This window comes from Lacerta agilis, chromosome 8 (genome assembly GCF_009819535.1).
Source record: "Lacerta agilis isolate rLacAgi1 chromosome 8, rLacAgi1.pri, whole genome shotgun sequence".
Classification (NCBI taxonomy): domain Eukaryota; kingdom Metazoa; phylum Chordata; class Lepidosauria; order Squamata; family Lacertidae; genus Lacerta; species Lacerta agilis.
The window spans coordinates 4,047,992-4,070,329 of record NC_046319.1 but is presented as its reverse complement, the minus strand read 5'-3'; the positions used below and the strand labels follow the sequence as shown (position 1 = coordinate 4,070,329).

Genomic DNA, 22,338 nt, shown 5'->3' with positions numbered 1-22,338 from the left:
CTGTTCTCTTTGTAGCGCCTGGAGCTGGTGGCCACTATTCACGTGCGTGGCTGCATCCATGCAGTCGGCTTGTGGCTTAAAGACAATTTTGAAGCCACTTTTGGAATTGTTTGCTCTCTGCTGTTTCCACAGGTATGTAAACATTGTGTTGCTCCTGGATGGCTATTCAGGGGTGTGTGTTTTCCCCCCAAAACAGAGGTGAAGACATTACTTCTTTACTATAGATCACCATGAAACTACATTCCAAATACTTTTTTTTAGAGACAAAATTCTGCATTAATTAAGCCAGATGGTTGGGGTATTGATGATGATGATGATGATAATAATAATAATAATAATAATAATAATAATAATAATAATAATAATAATAATAATAATGCTTCCCCAAAATCAGCATCCACATCTAACTTAATTGACCCATATGACAATGCAGGACAACCACTTCTGATTTTATTTTATTTTTTAAAAAATCATCATAGCTATAATCTCTCAGCCCCTCACCAAATTATTCAGTATGGCTATTTCCATTAACTGACAGACCCTGGTTTCTTCCTCTGGAATTCTGATCCTTACCTCATTTTTTTCAGAGACTCCTGATAGCAACATGGAAAAATTGTCAGAGTTTCCTTCCATGTTTTTTCAACTTGATTTGTGCCACTGAAAATGGGTTGCAATAAACCCCAATTGCACTCCAATCTATCCAGAGTGGGTAGGCAAAGCACAGCTGAGGTTTTGCAGGTCTCCTGTACCTTTAATCAAAAGCTTCCTGCTGTTGCTTTCTGTTTTATTGCTCGTGGACATCAAGTTTCCTAGATATGAAGTAACCTTCATATCTAGTAAAACTTCTTTTAAAGGCATATTCAGATGCATAGATCAGTGCAGATAATTTATCATACTTCTGGTTCATATATCATAAAATTATTCAACCATGTACCAAAAAATGCTCTTATTACTGTTTAACAGCCACTTAGGATTAATTCTCCATTCATAACAGCCATGGCATATTTCATTAGCTTTCAGTTGTCTTTCCAATCTATTGCACATATCAGAAAACCGCTCTGTCTCTTCATCTCTAGGAAACTAACATAAGGGAAGTCATAATACTGCTTTATTCTGCCTTGGGAAACCCTGTATGTGGTTGGAGCCCTACATCCTTTTTTAATGTGTCCACAGACTCCTTCCCGTCAGCTAGCGCCATGACCTTTGTATCCAACAGGGATTGGGACACGAGAGGCAGAGGCTGCAGGCTCTTCACACTGATGATGATGAAGAATGATGATGTTGGTGACAAACACGCACATCATGTGTGTGGCTAACTATCCTAAAGAGCCAGTTGTGGCATAGTGGTTGGAGTGTCAGAATAGAACCTGGGAGACCATGAAGCTCACTGGGTGACCTTGAGCTAGTCACTGTCTCTCAGCCTGACCTACCTCACAGGGTTGTTATGAGGATAAAATTGAGAGGGGGGAAGGGTGTGTGCCATCTTGATCTCCTTGAAGGGAAAAGTGGGGTATAAGTGTGATGAATAAATATTAAGCCAGTTGAGCAGAGGTTTGTATTGTGTTTCGGATGGTTGCAAATACTCCGGGAGTTTGTTGAGCAGCTTTCTCCAACCTCTTCAGTTGTCTTGGATGGCAACTCTCATCAGTCCAGCACCATGCCTAATCTGAAGGGCACCAGCTTGTGGAAGGCTGTTTCTGAGCATCTACAATTGTGAATTCATTGGATGCCAGCCTTGCCAAGGGCACAGTCTACAGGTAGTCTGGTTGGAGACTTAGGCTGAATAGCCAGAGTCAACCCCATGCTTTTGTTGTTCAGTCATTCAGTTGTGTCAGTCTCTTTGTGACCCCATGGACCAGAGCACACCAGGCTAACCCATGCTAACAGGCTACCCCATGCTAACAGAGCCAGAAGCAGGTTCATGTTCTAGCAGGAGAGAAGATTCAGAAGCTCACATCAGGGGATGCACAATCCAAGCCAGGCAGCGATCAGAATCCAAGGCAGATCGTTGGATCAGAAGGGAGTGGAAGCTTAGGCTGTTTCCACACGCGAAGGGCAAGCATGGGGGATGGTCTCCATTTATACGCCGCTTGATGACTAAAAACAACCACAACCACAAAGTGGCTTACTAAAAAGATAAAACAATAAAATTATCAATAAGAAAAATTAACAACAATTTTAAAATTTTCAGAAAGTTAAAATTACTAACACTCGCATGAACTTTCTAAGCTTCTGGGTAGACTTATCTAAACAAAAATGTTTTTGGCAGTACAGTGAAGCGCCTGGCTAACACCAACAAGAGGGGAATTCTTTTTTTAAAAAAGAAATTTATTGGTATTTCAACACATAACAAGCAAAGAAAATACATACATACTACAAAAAATACAAACAAACTACAAAATACAAAAAACAAACAGAAAAAAACAAATACATTACCTGAAAACCCACCTACAACAGGAACACACCAATCTAATTATTTTAATCTTATTTCTAATCTTACTTGGGGGACGTCCTCTCGTCTGTGTTCAGTTTAATTTTACTGTAGTAACTTTGTAACTACTTTAACTCTTATTTTACAATTATTCTTAATCCTAATCTAACATCTTATCTCTATAAACTTATTCATTACCATAATACAAAGCATAAAAAGAAATCACAATCTTAACTTCTTATATACTATTTTAAGCTAACATTGTAATGCTATCGCCTATTGTATCCACCGATTTCACTTTCAGATATCTAACTTTTCACGTTGTTTCAAATATTCTTTGAATTTCTTCCACTCTTCTTGCACCTTCTCCTCCCTCTGGTCTCGGAGTTTCGCGGTCAGTTCTGCGAGTTCCATGTATTCAATTAACTTCATCTGCCAATCTTCGGGAGTTCTTACAAATTGACACCAGGAACAGTGCCAGTTCTGCTGATCAAAGCAGTGAATGGGTGCATATGAAGTAAAGCAATCTTGAAGGTGAACTGGTCCCAAGTTGTTAAAGGCTTTATACTAATAGTAACGACCTGAACTTGGCCCAGTAGCAAATCAGAAACCAGCAGAGATTTCTGAGCACAGTTGTTCTATGCTGACAAGTCCTCATTCCTGTCAGCAATCATGCTGCAGCATTCTGCACTAACTGCAACTTCCGAATCAAGCACAAGGGAAGCCCCACAGAGTGCATTGCAGTAATCCAAGCTTGAAGTAACCAATGAACTACTGTGGCCAGGCTTTCCCAGTCCAGGAATGGCCATAGCTGTCAAACCAGTTGCAGTTGGTAAAAGGCGCAGCTGGGTGCACCAGGATTGGCCCTTGCAGGTTGGCTAACTAGAGTGCTGAGGGAAGCCAGGGCTCCAGCCTAGCTGGGGAACTCCAAGCACTGAGCAGTTCGGGAACAGAGCCGTGGACTGCACTGGCTTTGAGCTCTGGTTTGAAATGGAAGCCATAATGCTAGCTGGCATTTTTCTGGAAGCTAATCAGTGAGGCCACTCCCTGGCCGCATTGGAAAGCATAACCTACTTGGCATGGCAGTACTACAAAAGCCCCTTAATTACTACTTTTTGAATTATTTCTATCCCACTCTTCAGCCTAAATGAGCCTCCAGGACAGGGTACAGATACCAGTGCTGGACAGTCCCACAAAAGGAAAAGGGACTTCGTGAGCAGAGGAAAAAAGAAAACCCAGGCACTGATTCATAGTAACAGAATTCTTTCAGAGACCAGCTGGAGCAGAAAGGTTTCAATGAGAGGAGGATTTGGGGGTCTTTTGGCAGAGCTGGTGGGGAGCTCCTGCGGGGCTGCCCTCTCCCTTTGCAATGGCTGCTGTGATCAAGCAGGGGAAGGCCACCCTCCTCCAGTTCACTGCTTCTGTTCCCTTTAAGGTAAGTAGGTGAAATGTCTCTTTGCCTGAAGAGGAAGTGCTGCCCTCGAAGCACACAAAGTCCTCTCCAGCCGTAGCAGCCCCCCAACCCCTCAGCTGATTAACATCCATTTATAATCCTCAAAGAAGACTTTCTGAAAATCAGGGAAGGTTGCTAAGTGACAGGGAGGCACTGAGCATATCATTTACAAAAACAAAGTGCTTTAAAAGAAGGAAATGAATGCTCTTTAGCACCCCATAAAACTGAAAACTGTCCATTGCTTCAATAAACACATTATTCACACTAAGCAAAAAAAAAAAAATAGTGATGGTTTTGCCAAGATACACAAACTTGAGCTCTCTTTCCTCAAATGTCAATATAGTTGTGTTAAGTAGATGATTTGGATGCAGTAATAATAACTTGCACTGCAATAGCCAGAATCTGCATTGCTTCAGAGAAAAGCATATTCTGGATGCTTTTATTAATATTATAGGACAGTAAAAACAATTTCTGGCCTTTTGGTCTTCACACATCACAAGACTCAGTGCACTTTGACTGTATAAACGTTAACCAAAAAAAAAAAAAAATGAAGAAAACGTTTTAAAGGCTTTTCTCTGTGTTCTCTCCAAGTCATCAAAATCCATCGCTAAAATTAGAGGAAGTGAAGGAGAGTGTTCATCTTGCTGGGTAACACTCATGCAAACTGGGCAGACTGCCCTGGGTAGCAGGTTAGGGAGGTGAAAACAAGGGGGACAGTGTCTGTTCCCCACAGCGGTCTGTTGAATTGCCAGTGTTCCTCGGCTGGTTACTCTAAAACTGATCCCATCCATTATGCTGGCATCCTTCATATTTTTTTACAAGGGAGGTGGTTCTCTTTTGGTAAGAATCCACAGCTGGAAGCTAGCAGTTGTGCCTTATGATGGCACCTGGAGCTTCCCCATCGTGGGGGACAGTGTAGGAGAGAGAAGAGAAGAGAAACTGAGCTTGCCTGCGAGTTTTCTCCTAACCTACCCCAGTCCCTGCACTTCCCATATTGCTGCCACCAGAGGGATGAAGGCGAAACAGTGATATTGTTTAAAAAAAACACAGCAGCTTGCCTTATTTTCAGTTTTATGTGTTTGGTCCACCAAACCACCTTTTTTCCCCACCATTGTCACCAGTGTTTGACCTGAGACAGCGGTGTGGTGTGGTGTGGTGTAGCACACCACAGGCAATAATGGCTCCCTTGTATCACCTTGTTAGAAGGGATACAACAGGATAGAAGTTTATAAAATGGTGCCTGGCATGGAGAAGTAGACAGACAAAAGTTGTTTCTCCCTCTCATAACACTCGAACTCATGGACACCCAATTAAGCTGAATGTTGGAAGATTTAGGACTATTGGAAGATTTGGGACATATAAAAGAAAGGACTTCTTCACGCAGCACATAGTCAAACTGTAGAACTTGCTCCCCAAGGACACAGGGATGGCCACCAGCATTAAAAGAGGATGGGATAAATTCAGCCACAATGGCTCTGCTCTGCCTTCACAGTTGGAGGCAGCAATGATTCCAAATGCCAGTTGCTGGAAACCGCAGGAGGCGAGAGTGGTCTTCTGCTCATGTTTTGCTCCCTGGTCTCCCACGGGCGTCTGGTTGGCCCCTGTGAGAACAGGATGCTGGACTAGATGGGCCATTGGCCTGATCCAGCAGGCTCTTATGTCCTTATGACTATGTCCTGCAATACACAAGCCCAGTTCACAGCACTACTTGCAGTCGTTTTACATATGCTTTACAAAATGGGACCAGAGGAGCACATGGTAGCTTTAAGAGCTTTCATCTTGACAAACCATTGTTTATTTTTATCTGGGTAATGTAAAACCAGATGCCTTTTTTTAAAACTTGAACTATCACAGAGAATTCAGTGGCTATCATAAGAGTGCATCCCAGCTTCTCCCAAGTGTAAATTGACTTGTCAGTGAAAACATTCACCTGTTAATTCTTAGTTAAGTGGATATGCCTGTCAGCAGCTAATTGTTCAGCCCATCTCCTGACTTCTGTATGTTCCTTTGCAATTAACAGAGACAGTGTTGTCTATTTGATAGGGCACTTCATATAAACTCTTCTCTTCACCCATTGCAGTTTACAAGGCTGTTTACCAGATCGATTAGCACTAAAGAAAGTCATTAGTATTGCTTATACACAACAAAGCCAACCCAAAACAGAAATTGTTCAGCTTAACTTAATAAATATTGCTCTTGTCACTTAGTTCTCTTCATATTGACACTAATCGCCATTGGTATAAATCTAATTTTCAAGAAAGTGACAGTTCAGTAGCTCTGAAGAAACAGCAGTGAGAGCCCTTTAGAAATGAAACGTAGCTAAATTGAGCCCTGAGAGTCTATGGCATTAATCTGTCAACAGGCTGTTGCTTGAAAGTACCCCACCAACCCAGGACCAGATTAAGACTTAAGAAGAGCCTGAGTAGGGAAGCAGCATTTTCTCACTGTTCATGGAGAGCACGTAACATGCCTCAAGCAGAAACTGTTTAGACCACACTGTGGGGTGTTTCTCCTCTGCTGTGACATCTCCACGTAGATGGGTGGTCACATTATAGACACAGTTGTGTTTTCCACCCAAATGCTAATTTCTAGCCGTACTTACAGAACCTGGAGCAAAATAGCAGTCGGTGTGTGTCCATCAGTCACAGCTTCATTCAATTTAATTCAAATTATTTTATTCAATCTAAAGTTAGGCAGCTCAAACCCTTGAGAATTGCTCTGCTAAAAAAAACCCCCAATGCTGTTACGCGTAGATACTTCTGAGCTAGCAAATTGAGCTTGTATGCATTGCACAAATCTATCTTCACCAGTGACCATCCTGTCTGGGAGCTGTCTGTGGTATTGATCTGAAAACTGACTGTTGCTTGAAAGCATCTCACCAAGCCAGGGCCAAATTGAGAAATAAGAACTTAAGAACAGCCTGCTGGATCAGGCCAGTGGCCCACCTAGCCCAACACCCTGTTCTCAAGAGTAGCCAACCAGATGCCCCAATGAGAAACCTGCAAGCAGGATTAGAAGGCAAGAGCACTCTCTCTCCCCACCTGCGGTTTCTTTTCTTTTCTTTTTTGAATATTTTTTTTAATTTTATAACAATTTACAATTATTCTCCCTCCCCTCCTCTTTACTTTCCTCAACTCCCCCTCTGCTGAGTTATTTAGTTTTATTTATCGTATCCTGCTTTTCCTACACAAAAATAAAATCCCTTATCATTTCTCTGAAATATCTGTTACTCAAATGAAATTGTGAGTTTATTCAAATCCTGCCAGTGAATCCAGTCCATTCTGTTGTTTCTGCAAATAAACTGTAAATGGTTCCCAAATTCTTTAAGTCCTTTTTGTCCTTCTCTCGTAGTTTGTGTGTTAGCTTAGCCAATTCTGCATAGTTCATCAGTTTTTCTTGCCATTGTTCCTTTGGTGGTATTTCTTCCGTCTTCCAGTAATGTGCAATCAAGATTCTTGCCGCTGTTGTAGCATACATAAATAATGTCCATTTTTCTTTTGGTAGCTGTTGATTTGAGATACCTAACAAAAAGGCTTCAGGGTGTTTTAACAAAATTCATTTTAAACATTTTTTTTAATTCATTGTATATCATTTCCCATTATTTTTTAATGCATTTGCATTCACACCACATATGATAAAAAGGTCCTTCCTGTTCCTTACATCCCCAACATCTGTTATTTTATTTCCTAAATATTTTTGCCATTTTCACTGGTGTGATATACCATCTATACATCATTTTCATGTAATTCTCTCTTAATAGTCTGCAATCTGTGAGTTTTATATCAATTTTCCATAATTTTCCCCAACTTTCAAATTGGATGTTGTGTCCCACATCCTGAACCATAAATCATAACTGATTTAACCTTTTTCTCTTTGGTTTCCAACTCTAATAAAATACTGTATGCTTTTTTAACAATTTAAAATTCTCTTCCACTGTTTCTTTTTGAAATCTGGAGATTGTATAACTGAACCCCTTTTTATTGTCTTCCTTAAAAAATTCATTTAATTGCCTATGGTGTAACCAGCTTTGTAAATAATCTTTCAGCTCATCATACTCTTTTAGTTTGAGTTTACCTTCTTCTTCTGTTAACAACTCTCTATATGTCAACCAGCTTACTTTTTTGGTCGACTTAAGTGAAAATGCTTGAAAGCCACCATGGTGCTTTCCGCTCTAAGAGGAAAACGAAAGGCCTCGCTGCAGGATGACCAAGGTGCCTCAGATAGGATTGGGAGGGCTGAATTGAATGAAATTACCACAATTTAATACCTTTAGAAAAGATATGTTAGAATTGATGAAAGAATCGATGAAAGAGTCAATGAAAGGGCTCTCTCTGCAAGTTAAAGCTGATATTGAACGTGGTACATCTGTTATCACTGAAAGATTTGGGAAGTTAGAAGGGAGGGTACAAAACTTAGAAGGTAAAGTGAAGATGTTTTGAGACTACAATTCCCATCATCCCTGACCACTGGTCCTGCTACCTAGGGATGATGGGAGTTGTAGGCCAAAAACATCTGGGGACCCAAGGTTGAGAAAAGCTGCTTTAGAGGTCCTAAGCACTGAAAAGATGATTGTGCCCCACCCCTGTATGTAATTCAAAATAAAACCAATACTTAACCAAAAAAAATTTTTTAATGAAGTTTACATGTGTGCTGAAAATTCCATGCATGTTATGTGCAGCACATAACAGGATCCAATTTTCTTGCATTATTTTGTTAATGTCTCCCTGGTTTAGGTGGATATTAGTAATAAAAATACGACCAAAAATGTGGGAGGAGTGTGGAGTACAAGGAGTACAAGAGTTCTGATTTTCCCCATGGTGATTACTTCATACTTAGCTGCTTTATTTGTAATATGTCAAATTCTTTCAAAATTTTCTCCTTTTTTTTTTTTTTTTTTTGCTTTGCTGGATCCCTAAGGATATGTGTGGTCTGTCTATTGGGTAATTCAGCACAGCACCAAACTTACTGATTCCAAAGACCTACCACACCAGAAATAATTTCTTAAGAGAACAGCAGTTATGCAAATAGATGTGCTAGCAATACAATGCCATCATCCATGACTCCAAAATCATGTTGCAAGTAGAGGTTTTCATGCAGATGCTTGTTTCTTTATATCCCATCTTTCAAAACAAAGATCTTGCCAAGGCAGCATACACAGAGTACAACCAACAATAATATCCAGATTGCTGGTGCTACCCACTGAGGTTTAGAGTTGGAATGGCTTATAAGTATAGCAGTATTTTATAAGAATGAGAGGCTGCAAGGATTGGTTTTAGTTTGGGGTATGTTTATTATGGCAGCAGTGCAACTTACTGAAATTTTCAAAGGTTTTTAAGGCAAAAAAAGAAAAAAGGAAACCAGGCAGGGTGATTTTCCAGGGACAATTACCAGAAAATCCCCAACTACCCTTTATAAGTAGAAATAGTTGGTGCCTTTTATGGGAACCTCACTAGGTTGAAAAGCTGAATGAAGTTGAGTCAAACACAGTTGTCATCACAGCTGCTCTTCATCACAGCTGGTGGCATCAAAAAACTGTCATTACCTGGAGATACAGGACAACTTTAAAGAGACTTGAGGGCAGTATGATTGACTGATGCGAACACTTACTGATTTTTCCCTCTGGCTAAGTTTGTCCAATCAAAGGGGCACTGCAGATTTTTAAAGCACACACATGCAAACATGCACACAACCTGTCTGATCTCAGAACCATAAAATTATGAGCTAAAATTTTATGGGCTAAAATTGTGAGCACACATATAATGGGTGGCAATGACTCTTAAACAGTATATCTGGGGGAGGGAGAAGAGACGTGTCTGCTGTATGCCATAGTTTCATTGAATTTGGTTCAAGCTGTTTTCCTGCAAATAAGCTGTCATTGGAGTGATCAAGGAGTTAATGCAAATCAAGCAACTTCCCTGATTTTTCCTGAATGCATGCTGTTCCTAGTGCACACAGGATGGTGCTGATTAATGCTCTTACAATCATTATTTATCATCAGCATCTGTTTCCTAGCTAACAGCTTCTACCTGATTATTTTTTGAAGAACAGAACACATTCTCTGTTACAGTATATTGCTTACAATTGCTGCATTGGGACCGTTATCAAGGGAGATATCAGGTGGAAGCAGAAAGTTATAAATAAGCCCACTTTGCGAATGAAGAAGTAGCGCTTGTCACTAATGAATACATTTTCCTGCTCACAATATACCATATTGAGCTCTCTCTTGATCTGAAATAACAAAGGCCCAGTTTATAGCTTTTTAGGGTGATCTGGCAGTTGCTGGAATCTCAGGCTCTATCAGTGCTTCTCCAGACAGTTATCTACGTTATGAATAGCGGCCCACATAATAGGAACCCACCTGTTTCCAGGAGTCTGCGTCCTCCTATTATGCTTGGAACGCAGGAACACGAGAAGAGACTGGCTGATTGATCTGGGCAAAGGTCCATTTCATGCACCATCCTGTGCTCACATGCCCATGGGAAGCCCACCGGCAACACCTGATCACCTGACTTGTGATCCCTAGAAACAGATAATGTCTTTGAAGACGTAATGCCTCCAGCAGTAGAACAGGAGCATAGCTATCATGGCTAATAGTTTGCAGCAAACTTATCCTCCATGATTCAGGTAGGTAGCCGTGATGGTCTGTCATAGTCATAGTCATAATAAATAACAAATGAAATATTTTTTTTAAAAAATATATATTAATAGATGATCCAAAAAGAACTCCCTTAAGAGAATCAATCTTTTTGTCTTAAGACAGTCTTTAGAAGAAACTTTCCCCCCAAATTATTATTTTTAATAATTCAAGTAGCACCTCAAAGACCAACTAAGTGTAAGCTTTCTAGGTATGAGCTTTTTAAAAATGAGCTTCCACAAGTGGAGTTATTTAACTGCACAGGATCCTTATTTAAATAAAATAAACCTGAAGTTCCTGGGACCTCACTTAAAAATAACAACCCAAAGACCCCCAAAAAATATATTATGAAAACCTACATTCCCACACATACATCACAACTAATAACACTACACATCTACAAAACATGTTATTAAGGGATCTACAAGCTAGTATAAACAAAACTGATCTCTGGTTTTCTGGAGAAATTGTGAATGAAATGAAGATCCACAATTCTCCCACAAAGGTATCTTCGTGCTTTGTTGTTCTTGCCATTCTTAATTTGAGAGTCATTTTTTCTGTAAGGGCAACACACCACACTCCCTTTGTACTTTTAAAGTTCTTAACTGTTCCTCTTCATCTTGGTTGCCCTCCTGCACATGTTCCAGCTGGTCAACATCCTTCTTAGATTGTGGTGCCCAGAATTGGACACAGTATTCCAGGTGTGGTCTGACCAAAGCAGAATAGAGTGGGACTATGACTTCCCTTGGGACGCGGGTGGCACTGTGGTCTTAACCACTGAGCCTAGGGCTTGCTGATCGGAAGGTCAGCAATTCAAATCCCCACGACAGGGTGAGCTCCCGTTGCTCGGTCCTAGCTCCTGCCAACCTAGCAGTTCGAAAGCACATCAAAGTACAAGTAGATAAATAGGTACCACTCCAGTGAGAAGGTGAACTGTGTTTCCGTGCACTGCTCTGGTTTCGCTAGAAGCGGCTTAGTCATGCTGGCCACACGACCCGGAAAAACTCTCTGCGGACAAATGTTGGCTCCCTCGGCCAGTAAAGCAAGATGAGCACCGCAACCCCAGAGTCGTTTGCGACTGGACTTAACTGTCAGGGGTCCTTTGCCTTTACCTTTATGACTTCCCTTGACCTGAACACTCGACTTCTGCTGATGCAGCCTAGAATTGCATTCGCTTTTTTGCAAGGACCGACTAAAGGTACCTCTGCTGCTAATAAGGTTAGCCTCCAAGAGTGCCCAAATGGACCCATTGCCTTTTGCATGTTGGCTGCTGTGCTGGACCATGGAGGGTAAACACAGGTGTTCTTACTTGCTGTGAACTTTCCCTGCAGGTTTTTCTATCAAAGCAGCTTCACTTGGGTTATGCATACTCACACTGTTGTATTAGGGGAAACCCTGGCTATACACATACATGTTGTTGTTGTTGTTGTTGTTGTTGTTGTTGTTGTTGTTCAGTCTATACACATACATACCCTGTCATAATTGCATTTTAAAGCACACATGTTAACAAGTAATTTTGTCTCCATCTTTTCTTGCAGGCAGTAGGTTTGGTGATGGCCTGGTTATACTGGCAAAAGCTCAACGAGATTCATTACAGTCTGGACACTGTGGATTTCAAGGCACTAGACATGACTGACTTCGACTTTGCCTCTCTGGACCTCACTGGGGCTGGTTGGTGCTGGTGTTTGCCCCGTGAAGGTGGCTACTTACCAGTCCTTGACAAAGAGGATGACACAGTAAATGATGACATCTTCCAAAGTAAAGTTTGATTATATTTTGGAACTGTCTGAAAGACTGGCCTTCTGAGAGAGTCTGGTCAAGGCTTAGTGCATCCGTAGAAGCAGGGAAGCATTGTGATTTGTTTCATTTAGCAAAGCGGGAAGTAGATATGACAAAAGGTGCTATGTCTTTAAAATCCCACACAGTCTTCAGAAGGGTGTGGTTGGTTGGTGTTAATGTGGGTTAATTTGGGTTCAGTGAGTGTCCTACGGTAGCATTTTTTTAATTTTATGATTCCACAATTTTTTTGTATGTCTTTTTTGGAAATAAAATATGGTCTTGCCTTTATCCAGTATCTTCCACTGAAAGCATCCTAGAACGTAGGAGCAGGTACAACATGAAAGTTGCACATGTTGGCATCCCGTGTAAAATTCCAAAATGCTCCTGTTTTCTCACCCAGATGCATCTGGTCCCCTGAAATCCCCTATATTTGTCTGCAGCCCTGACTTCACACCATTTTAAAGGCTACATACAGGGATAATGATGGTGTCACAGCTGTACAGTCATCAGATCTGCCTTTGTGGGCATCACTGAGGAACAAGCATGTCTTCATGTAAATTGGTGTCACTGTGCTGCCAAAACATTGAGGGCATTTCCTCGTGGCGCTGTGGCAATTTCACTACAACAAAGTGTTGCAAAAAAGTGGGTGTCAGCCTTGGCAATGAAGATCCTGTTTCAGCTCAACAATAACCACACGCACATTCCCAAACCACCAAATGGGTACAAAGTAGTTACGGTATCTATTAAGCACAGATCTGACCTGGTCTTTGTGTGTATCTAATACTATATATATAGGCAGGACCCAAACCAATGGGTTCAAATTACAAGAACTTTCCAAGGGTAGGAGCTGTTTGACCGTGGAATGAGCTACCTCAGAAGGTGGTGGCCTCTCCTTCACTGGAGGTTTCTAAGCAGAGGTTTGGTGGCCATCTGTCAGGGATTCCTGCATTGCAGGGGGTTGGACATGATGATCCTTGGTGTCTCTTCCAACTCTACCATTTTATGAGAGAGAGATATCCTGATAATAATATAAGGTGATACCTAACAGAACTATAAACCTCATCCTTACAGGAGAGTGTGACCTCATTCAGAGCAGGGATTTCTCCAGCTTACCGGTGGAGTGGGGAGACCCCTTGGATCAGCAGCTTCATCTCATCTGCACCAAATTGAAATTTGTTCACCCACAACCAGTCCACCACTGATGTACACCTTCCAGGGATATCACCATCCACCAGCAATGTTGGCAAATGTGTATCTATGTTTAGCATTGCTATGGGCTGCTGTGGAGCTCTAACTGTTAACATCTTTGACACATAATATATGCATGGTGTGGGGAAAGTGGGTAGAAATCATTTTTTCTCATTCTCTCATAATACTACAATTTGGAGCTATCCAATGGTGCTGACTATTGGAACATTCACATTGGTTGGCATCCATCTGTCTTGTGAGGCAATGGAAGAGTTTGCCTTCATGGTTGGACCTTCAGAACAGACATAAAGGAGCTACTTCTTCACACAGCACATAGTTAAATGATGGAGTTTGCTCCCACAAGGTGTAGTGATGGTCACAGACTTTGATGCTTCACAAGAGGATTAGGTCTGCAATATTTATCTCCAATATTTATCTGATAAAATGTTGCCTCAGCCATTCTGGCTTCCAACATATATAAAAATACTAAACATTAAAAAAACAACCCTCCCTTTACAGGACCACCTTCAGATGTTTTCTAAAGGTTGTAATCTGCTATTTTTCTAGAAAAAGAGATGCCAGAAATCACCATGATTTCTTTTATAATGGCAATGTAGCCCACCTGAGAGATGTCAGAACTGAGTTCCAGTGAGTTCCAGCTGAAAAAGCCCTGGTTGTATAGTTACAGTACTTATCTCCTTGGTTCAGGGTTCACATAACTCCACACCCTCCAATATTTCTCTGATGAAAGTAGGGATGTCCTAAGGAAAAGTGGGACATTCTGGGATCAAATCAGAAATGGGACAGCTTCTATAAATCTGGGACTAATCCCTGGAAAATAGGTCTATGTTTATCTACAGCCATATTTTGAAACCATATGCCTCTGAATACCAGTTTCTGGAAATCACACAAGAGTTACACTCACACCCTGCCTGTTTGGCTTCCCATTGGAGCATCTAGTTGGCCATTATCTGTGGAAATGGCTGGAGGATTAGATGGACCTTTGGTCTTATCTAGGCAGCGTTCTCCTGAAATTCTTAGAAGTCCTCAGCACTACCAGGCTATGGGAGTGAACAGAATGAAGGAGCTTCACTTGTTGTAGCAGGAGCTGCATGAGTGGTTGGGCAGTGGTGGATAGTACAACCCTAAATAGACCAGGAATGCTTGTTTAAATTGCACTTGGATCCAGGTCTTGGATCCCTGCCCAGATCTAAGTGCTTTGCCTTAGGCTTTCTCAGTGAGTTGTAGTAACAAATTATTGTAGTTATGGAAAACATCTGGCATGTTCTAACTTACACAGCACTGCTAAACAAACACTCTGGTGTTATTTGATCAGCCCCCAATGAAGCAAATAGGCCCTTTTAGACACATGTTGTATGCTGGTCCACTGAGTAAGTAGCTGAACACAGAATGGGGAACTCTGGATTCATCCCACCTCTGCAATGGCACTCACTGATCATATTAAATCAGGCCATCGTTCCATCTAGCTCAGCATAGTCTACACACTGAGGTCCAGCACTGAGGGCCTTCTGGCAGTTCCCTCACTGTGAGAAGTGAGGTTACAGGGAACCAGGCAGAGGGCCTTCTTGGTAGTGGCGCCCTCCCTGCGGAATGCCCTCCCATCAAATGTAGAGGAAATAAACAACTACCTCACTTTTTGAAGACATCTGAAGGCAGCCCTGTTTAGAGAAATTTTTAATGTTTGATGTTTTATCGCATTTTTAATATTCTGTTGGGAGCAGCCCAGAGTGGCTGGGGATACCTGGTAGGAGTTTTTTATCCATTTGGCAAATTGGCACCGGCCTCCTGGTTTTTTCGCCTAACTCGTAGCAACTCGTCACAACCTTATGGTATTGGCGGATAGGCATTGGAATATTCAATGTGATGTAATATGTGTTGTGTGTTGGAGATCAGGTTCGGACCATCACCTACCTCCTAGGGGTATCCCTTTAAAGGGATCTGGTGGTCATGGATCCTGTTCGATGCCCTGGTGGTAGCTAGGGCCATGGCACGACCCCGGTGATGTCAGGGGAAGCTTCCATCAACAAGCTCCTCCCACTGGGTGTTAACCCTAAGGTGACTCCCTGCCGGACGGGGTGGAGTCAAGCATTATGCTCTTGTCCAATGTCTAAGCCAATACCACTCACATGCCGTAACCAATAAAGTTGGTTATTTTGCCCATTAACCTAAATCATGTGTCCTTGTGTCTTATTTAATCCACGCGGGTGGCGGGTCATCGACTCGCAATAAATTATTATTATGTTATGACTGACAACAGCTCTCCATGGTTTCAGAGGGGTAAGGCCACTCCTTAACCTACAGATGCCAGCAACTAAACATGGGATCCTGTGCATGTACAACAAATGCTGTAGAACAGAGGCCCAGTATACCTGAAGGAGCGTCTCCACCCCCATTGTTCAGCCCAGACACTGAGGTCCAGCTCCAAGGGTCTTCTGGTGGTTCCCTCACTGCAAGATGTGAGGTTACAGGGAACCAGGCAGAGGGACTTCTTGGCAGTGGCACCCACCCACCACCAGATGTCAAGGAGATAAATAAACTTCACAACTTTTAGGGGGGTCTTATTGGGTTGATTTTATTTTGATTATATATCTTGTAGTTTTATATTTTGATTTTGTTCTGTGAATCACCCTGAGACCTCTGGGTATAGGGCAGTATATAAATTCTAACAACAACAACAACAACAACAACAACAACAACAACAACAACAACAACAACAACGTATTAGTAGTAGTAATAAAAAGGTAAAGGACCCCTGGACAGTTAAGTCCAGTCAAAGGTGACTATGGGGTGCGGCGCTCATCTCACTTCAGGCTGAGGGAACTGGCATTTGTCCACAGACAGCTTTCCGGGTCATGTGGCCAGCAGGAATAAACCGCTTCTGCCGCAACAGAACACCATGACGGAAGCCAGAGCGTACAGAAATGCCGTTTACCTTCCCGTCAGAGCAGTACCTATTTATCTACTTGCACTTTGACGTGCTTTCGAACTGCTAGGTTGGCAGGAGCATGGACTGAGCAACGGGAGCTCACCCCGTCGCGGGGATTCAAAGCGCCAACCTTCCAATCAGCAAGCCCAAGAGGCTCATTGCTTTAGACTACAACGCCACCCGCATCCCATATTTTTTACTACTACTACTACTACTATTATTATTATTATTATTATTATTATTATTATTATTATTATTACTACTACTACTACTACTACAACTGAGCTACAGCCCTGGGTCTTGGACCAAGCCACTAAGCTACATTGCAGGTTTTCTGGGATGTCAAACACAAGGTTGTAAAGCAGACGACATGTTAAAGCATAGGTGTGTATGGATTTACATGTAAATTATTAAGCCCTATCCTCTTCCTTCCACCTTAGACTTTATTTTTAAAATGAATAAATAAAAGGAGCTCTTAAAATACCCTCATTTTTATTCACAAGCCTGTCTCCATCTGATATTTCCAGATGCCATTTCCCACTGGTCGTTTCCGCCTTGTTTTGCATGAAGGCTCATCTGTGGGTGCTTTGCCCTGTCAGGCTGAAACAGCAGCATTCATGGAGCTTTGATTTCCTGCACTGCCAGGCCCCTTGATGTATAATGCATGGTTGCAGAGCAGCGTAAATCATTTAGCACTCGTTTCATACCTAGCCGGACATGAATCTGCACAGGAATGAATTCAGCCTGTAGGATCCCAAGGTGAAGCTTTTCAGAGAAAACAAAAAAAAAATTGTGGAACCTTAAATATTTAACAAATTTAGTATGGCATCAGCTTTTGCAGATCATGCCATAATAAATTCACCAGTCAATTCAACAAAATTCTTTGGGGGTTTCTTCTTCTTCTGCAACATAGCCTAGCACTGCTACTCCTCTGGAATATCTTCAGAGAAAATATTAACAATCCCCAAATAGCACATTCAACCCAGGTCTGTTCTTAGACCGTGTGATTGAATCCTACTCTTCTTACCTCCTGGATGGATTCACCTATTTATCCTCAACAACCCTTGCTTCGTATTTAAAATAATAGCAATGAGCAAGGGTGGACGAACTGCATTTGCAAACGAGCTATGATCTGGGACTAGAAATTCAGATGGCTCTGAAATAAAATCCCCTTTGTCTTCCACAAACCTCTGCATTCCGAACAAGTGGGCTTCTTTTCACAAGGAGAAAACTACAGTCTTTGGGGTTGGAAACTGCTCCTTCACTTTTAATTTGTGTGTCATGTTTGGCTGAGAAATGGCAGGCATTTGTTATCCCCAGGCAAAAATACCACTCTGTAAATGGCACAGGATAATTATAGTACAGTGTTTTATATTTTGTCCACTAAGCTGCCAGGTTTCACTAATGTTAGAGAGACGAAGGCAGATGGCTGAATGAGTATTCCCATTTCTGGGTTAATGCTAAGCATAGTAATGTCTAACCATTAATGCAAAGGGCAGAATTTCAGCAATGATCCAAGGACAAACGGCATAAAGGCACCCTTTTGCTGTAATGCACTGCTGGTAGCTAGTCAGGAGTGATTTGACACGTGGGGCTGGACCCATTCATTTAAATGCTGTGCTGAAGCAGTGGGGGGGGGAGAGACAAGGCTAGGGACCAGCTAAGGTGGCCATCACCATGACCAGGCAGAACAGCAGAATACTAGCAGAAGCAACAGGGCAACAGGAGACATGCCCACAACCTCCCTGGCAACACTCTCTTGCCAACCGCCAATCATGGCAGCCCTGGTATTGATACCATGTTAACCATACACATGCAACACCAGTCAATGCACAAGAGCAACAGGATGGAACACAGTTGCGTATTCCCTCTGAGAGTGTTGGCTGGGGTCCATTGGGACTGGAAGGGCAGAAAATTAGGAGGCCAACAGTAATTCAAATCAGAGCCAATGGGAGATAAGGCAGAATTCTGCAAAACCTATTGCCAGTGAGAACCGTTTCACTTTTCAAGAGTGCAGCCTAACCACAGCCTAATTAGCCAAAGGCCTGGGAGAAGAGAAATGTTTTTTCCTGGTGCCTAAAGTTATGTAATGAAGGAACCAGGCAGGCCTCCCTGAGGAGAGCATTCCACAAGTGGGGAGGCACTGCAGAAAAGGCCCGTTCTTGTCTTGCCACCCTCTGGGCCTCTGGCAGAGGAAACCCATGAACAAGGGCCTCAGATGGTTGTCACAGGGTGTGGGTCAGTTCATATGGGGAGAGGCAGTCCTTGAGGTATTTTCAAGGACTGGTTGGATGAAGAGAAGTGAGGGACTTGGGATGGCAGAGGGTGGTTTACTGGAGAATAAACAGCTCCTGACTCTGATCCAGTTACATGGAATAAAATACCTTGCATGTCCAAATAATCAGAATTCAGTGGGGCAGACTTTCACATGAGTAACTATATAGGACTGCAACCTAAAGTTCTTCTATAATCAGGGTTAATAGATTCTCAGTCTCTAGGATTTTCTTTCTGTGGCTGATTACCCGATTGGAAGTCAGATCTTTATTTTATTCAGGAGTGGGGAACGTTTTCCCTATGAAGAGCCATTGACCCACAATCAAGTGGTGATAGCATAATAGATGGGGCGGAGCCCAGAGCCAAAGGAGGGTAGAGCCCATGTTGGGTGGACGTCTACAGCATTCCAAGCACCTATAGAGGGGAAGCGATGCCCAGAGGAGCAGGAGTGGGCCCAGAAAGCTGGATGATGCTTAGGGCCACATGAAATGAGGCCAAATGCTGACACAGCCCCCCCCCCAACCCAGGTTTAACTGTACAAATGCTTTAGTTTGGAATTTGTGGACATGCATAGCACTATGGTGGTGCGTGGAGGGGGCATGCCAGGAGACTTCCTGGAGCACCTGCTCCTTGGGCTGGAGAGACAAAAAATTCCACCTGGGGGGAGACTGAACTTCAATTGCATAACCCATTAGCATTCTTTGTGCTCAGTTCCTGCTTGCAGGAACTCCCATTGGGGCATCTGACTGGCCACTGTGAGAACAGGATGCGGGACTAGGCTAGTCAGTGGCCTGATCCAGCAGGATCTTCTTATGTTCTAATATGAATAAGGTCTTTAAGACAGGATTTGGGGTTGGAACTGGGGCAGGAATGGGTATAAGATGCTGAGTTGCCTACAGGATGGTGAAGATGCTCTTACACAATCGCCACAAGAAGAAATAGCTTCAGAAACAGGGAGAGTGAACGAAGAAGGAAAAACAGTAAACACAGATGCGCCCCAGCAAGCTTGAAAGTGCCTTTGGGGAAACAATAATAGAATTTTGGTTGGAAAAGTTCGTGAAAGGTCACTGGGCCTTTCACAAATTAGCCCACTGTGGGCTGGGCATGACAGCTGAATGATGACTAATAAAGGCAGTGGATTTCTGGAGAGCCTGCGTCTACAGAGAAATAAGTACCCAAAATAACCGTAACTCCAGTCATCAAAATGAACTTGTGAGCTGGCCAGGAGTGCTGCCTGTGCACAGAGGCGGATTTTTGGGAGCCCAACCGGTTCAGTTGCACTGGGCACAGAACCTTGGGGATGTCGCTGGGAACACCGCAACTATGATTTATAGTGGAGCGCTAGAGAGGGGCACTGAATTTTGATGTTGTGCTGCTGAAATTTGAGACCGCAAGATCCACCACTGCTTTCCTATTATGGCTTTTCTCTGCTGCATTTAGCCTGGCCGGGCAGCAAGCAGGTCAAGGAGCAGCTCCAGCAGCTGCAGAGGGGCTGAACTCCTTAAACAGAAGAGTTAGATGCATTGCTTTTGAGTAATGCACAGTTTCTAAGTGGTGCTGGTTTGGATTGAGTCAGGAGGATTTTTCTTTACTTTTTGTTGGGTATTTGGTACTTCCACAACCAGGTAAATGCACCCTAATGAAAGCTCTTCTTCCCTCTATTTGGTGGGGTAGTTTGTTTGTTTGTTATTAATTTTAAAAATCCCTACGCAGCCACAAAGCTTACTGGGTGACCTTGGGCCGGCCACTTCCTCCCAGCCTAGCCTGCCTCACAGGGCTGCTGTGGGATTACTCTGTATGACACCTAGAACTCATTGAAGGAAAGGGGGATATAACTGCAATAAATGCATAATAAGAATATTTATATACCCTGAATTCATAAGAAACCATCCAAAGTGGTTCACAACAACTGTATGTAAAACCAAACACACGAAACCCATTTGAAAAAGTTAAAATTGGAGAACTACTGTGGAATGATTTCTTGTTAATTGCCAGCATAAGACTGATGGAATAGTATAGTTTTCAGAAGGCACATAAAGGTTGGCGCAGAAAGTGCCTGCTGAATCTCTAGTGTTGCCCTTGGGACTGTGCAGGAAAGCTGCTGTTGTTTTGCAGTAATACAAAACCATGTGATAATGCAAACCTTGGTAAGAACAACAAGTAATAGCAGTGGATAAAGCACAATCTCAGCAAACACAGTATACACCAAACACCAAATGCTTGTCTGAATAAAAAGTTTTCATCCACCCCTTTGGAATGGGAGATTCAGCTGGCACCTTCATTTTACACCTTTAGGTGCCAGGCAGAAATGTTCCTCTTTAACCAGGCATTTGGCTCATTCACATCCAATGCCCTTTGAAAATGTGTTTTTTTTGGGGGGGGGGGGTTTAGTGGGTTGGTTTTGTTTCTATTTTGATTATTATTTTGTATTATATTTTATCTTGAACTTCCTTGAGACCTGCGAATATCGGGCAGTATACAAATTTAAATAATAATTAAGGTGGTGGTTTTGGTACATCTCTTCCTTTTGGCTTTTTGACACTTGAGATGCCTGTGTTTAGAACTCAGCTTCATTTTATGTATGTAAGCTGTTTCAAATTGTTCTTAATCTGTTTTAATGTTACAAGCTGCCGTGGGACCTTAGGGTGAAGGGTGGAAATGAATGAATGAATGAATGAATGAATGAATGGCATTCCTCTATATTTGTGTCCTACCAACAATGGAGAACATTCCATTTCATGCAAGTTTTGTTTCTGTTGCTGCTGGCGCTGCCTCTTCATTCTTCAGCTTTTCTTCCTGTTTCTTTGGCTTGATAATTTCTGTTTCAATGACTGAATCAAAAGGTGGTGCTGGTCAACTCACTCATGAAGGAACCGTGCTCTGAGAACAATCATGCTCACAAGTGCATTAAAACCAGATAAAAGCTTCCCCAGCCAAATGGGATTCTGGGAGAATGTGGGGCAACCGCAGAGCAGGAGTTCTAGAAACAGATGCCATAGCTCAGTTCTCTCTGGGAAGACCCCCCTCTGACCTAGAAACCCTCCCATCTTATCTTTTTTTGATGTGACTCAGCAGTGAGGGAAATGTCCATCACACCCCAACCATCAAGCTTCAGATCCATGCAAAGTCCATTACATTCATTCAGGGTAGAGCTAAACCATAATTGTACGACAATGGGCAACTTCCTGTCACTCAGTGGGTCAGATGTAGCTGATTTTGCACTTGCATCCATGGAGCAACACAGGAAGCTGCTTTTTCTGACTCGGACCACTGGCCCATCTATCTCACTGTTGCCTACACTGACTGGCAGTGGCTCTCTGGGGTTTCAGGCAAGGGTCACTCCCAGCCCCACCTGGAGGTACTGGTGATTGAACCTGGGACCTTCTGCATGCAAAGCAGGTGTCCTGCCACTGAGCTATGTCCCTTCCCCAACACAGGGTTCAGGATTGGTCTGGGAAGGGTATGATCCCATGCAGAAAAAGTGACGCTCCTCCCTCCATAACGCACGGACTGCCAACCATCAACGCTTCTGCCTTGTTCTGGATTTCACTTCTGTTTTGCTCGGCCCTTTGGAGCATGATTGAGGAGGGAGGGAGGCTGCATGGATAGGCCTGCACAACAACAGAGAAGGT

General features: G+C 42.7%; 1 protein-coding gene across 3 annotated transcripts in view; it reads left to right on the top strand.

Annotated features, from left to right (window-relative positions):
- Positions 1–12,528, top strand: part of LOC117052295 (tetraspanin-15-like) — an 88,320-nt gene extending 75,792 nt beyond the window's left edge. The window contains exons 6-7 of one of the 3 annotated variants that reach the window (XM_033159103.1): positions 16–132; positions 12,057–12,528. In XM_033159103.1, the coding sequence (XP_033014994.1) occupies positions 16–132; positions 12,057–12,287 (348 nt within the window). In that variant the 3' untranslated portion in view covers positions 12,288–12,528. The remainder of the gene's footprint in view (positions 1–15; positions 133–12,056) is intronic. The other 2 variants (XM_033159102.1, XM_033159101.1) reach the window with 2 other exon arrangements.
- The last annotated feature ends 9,810 nt before the right edge of the window (positions 12,529–22,338 follow it).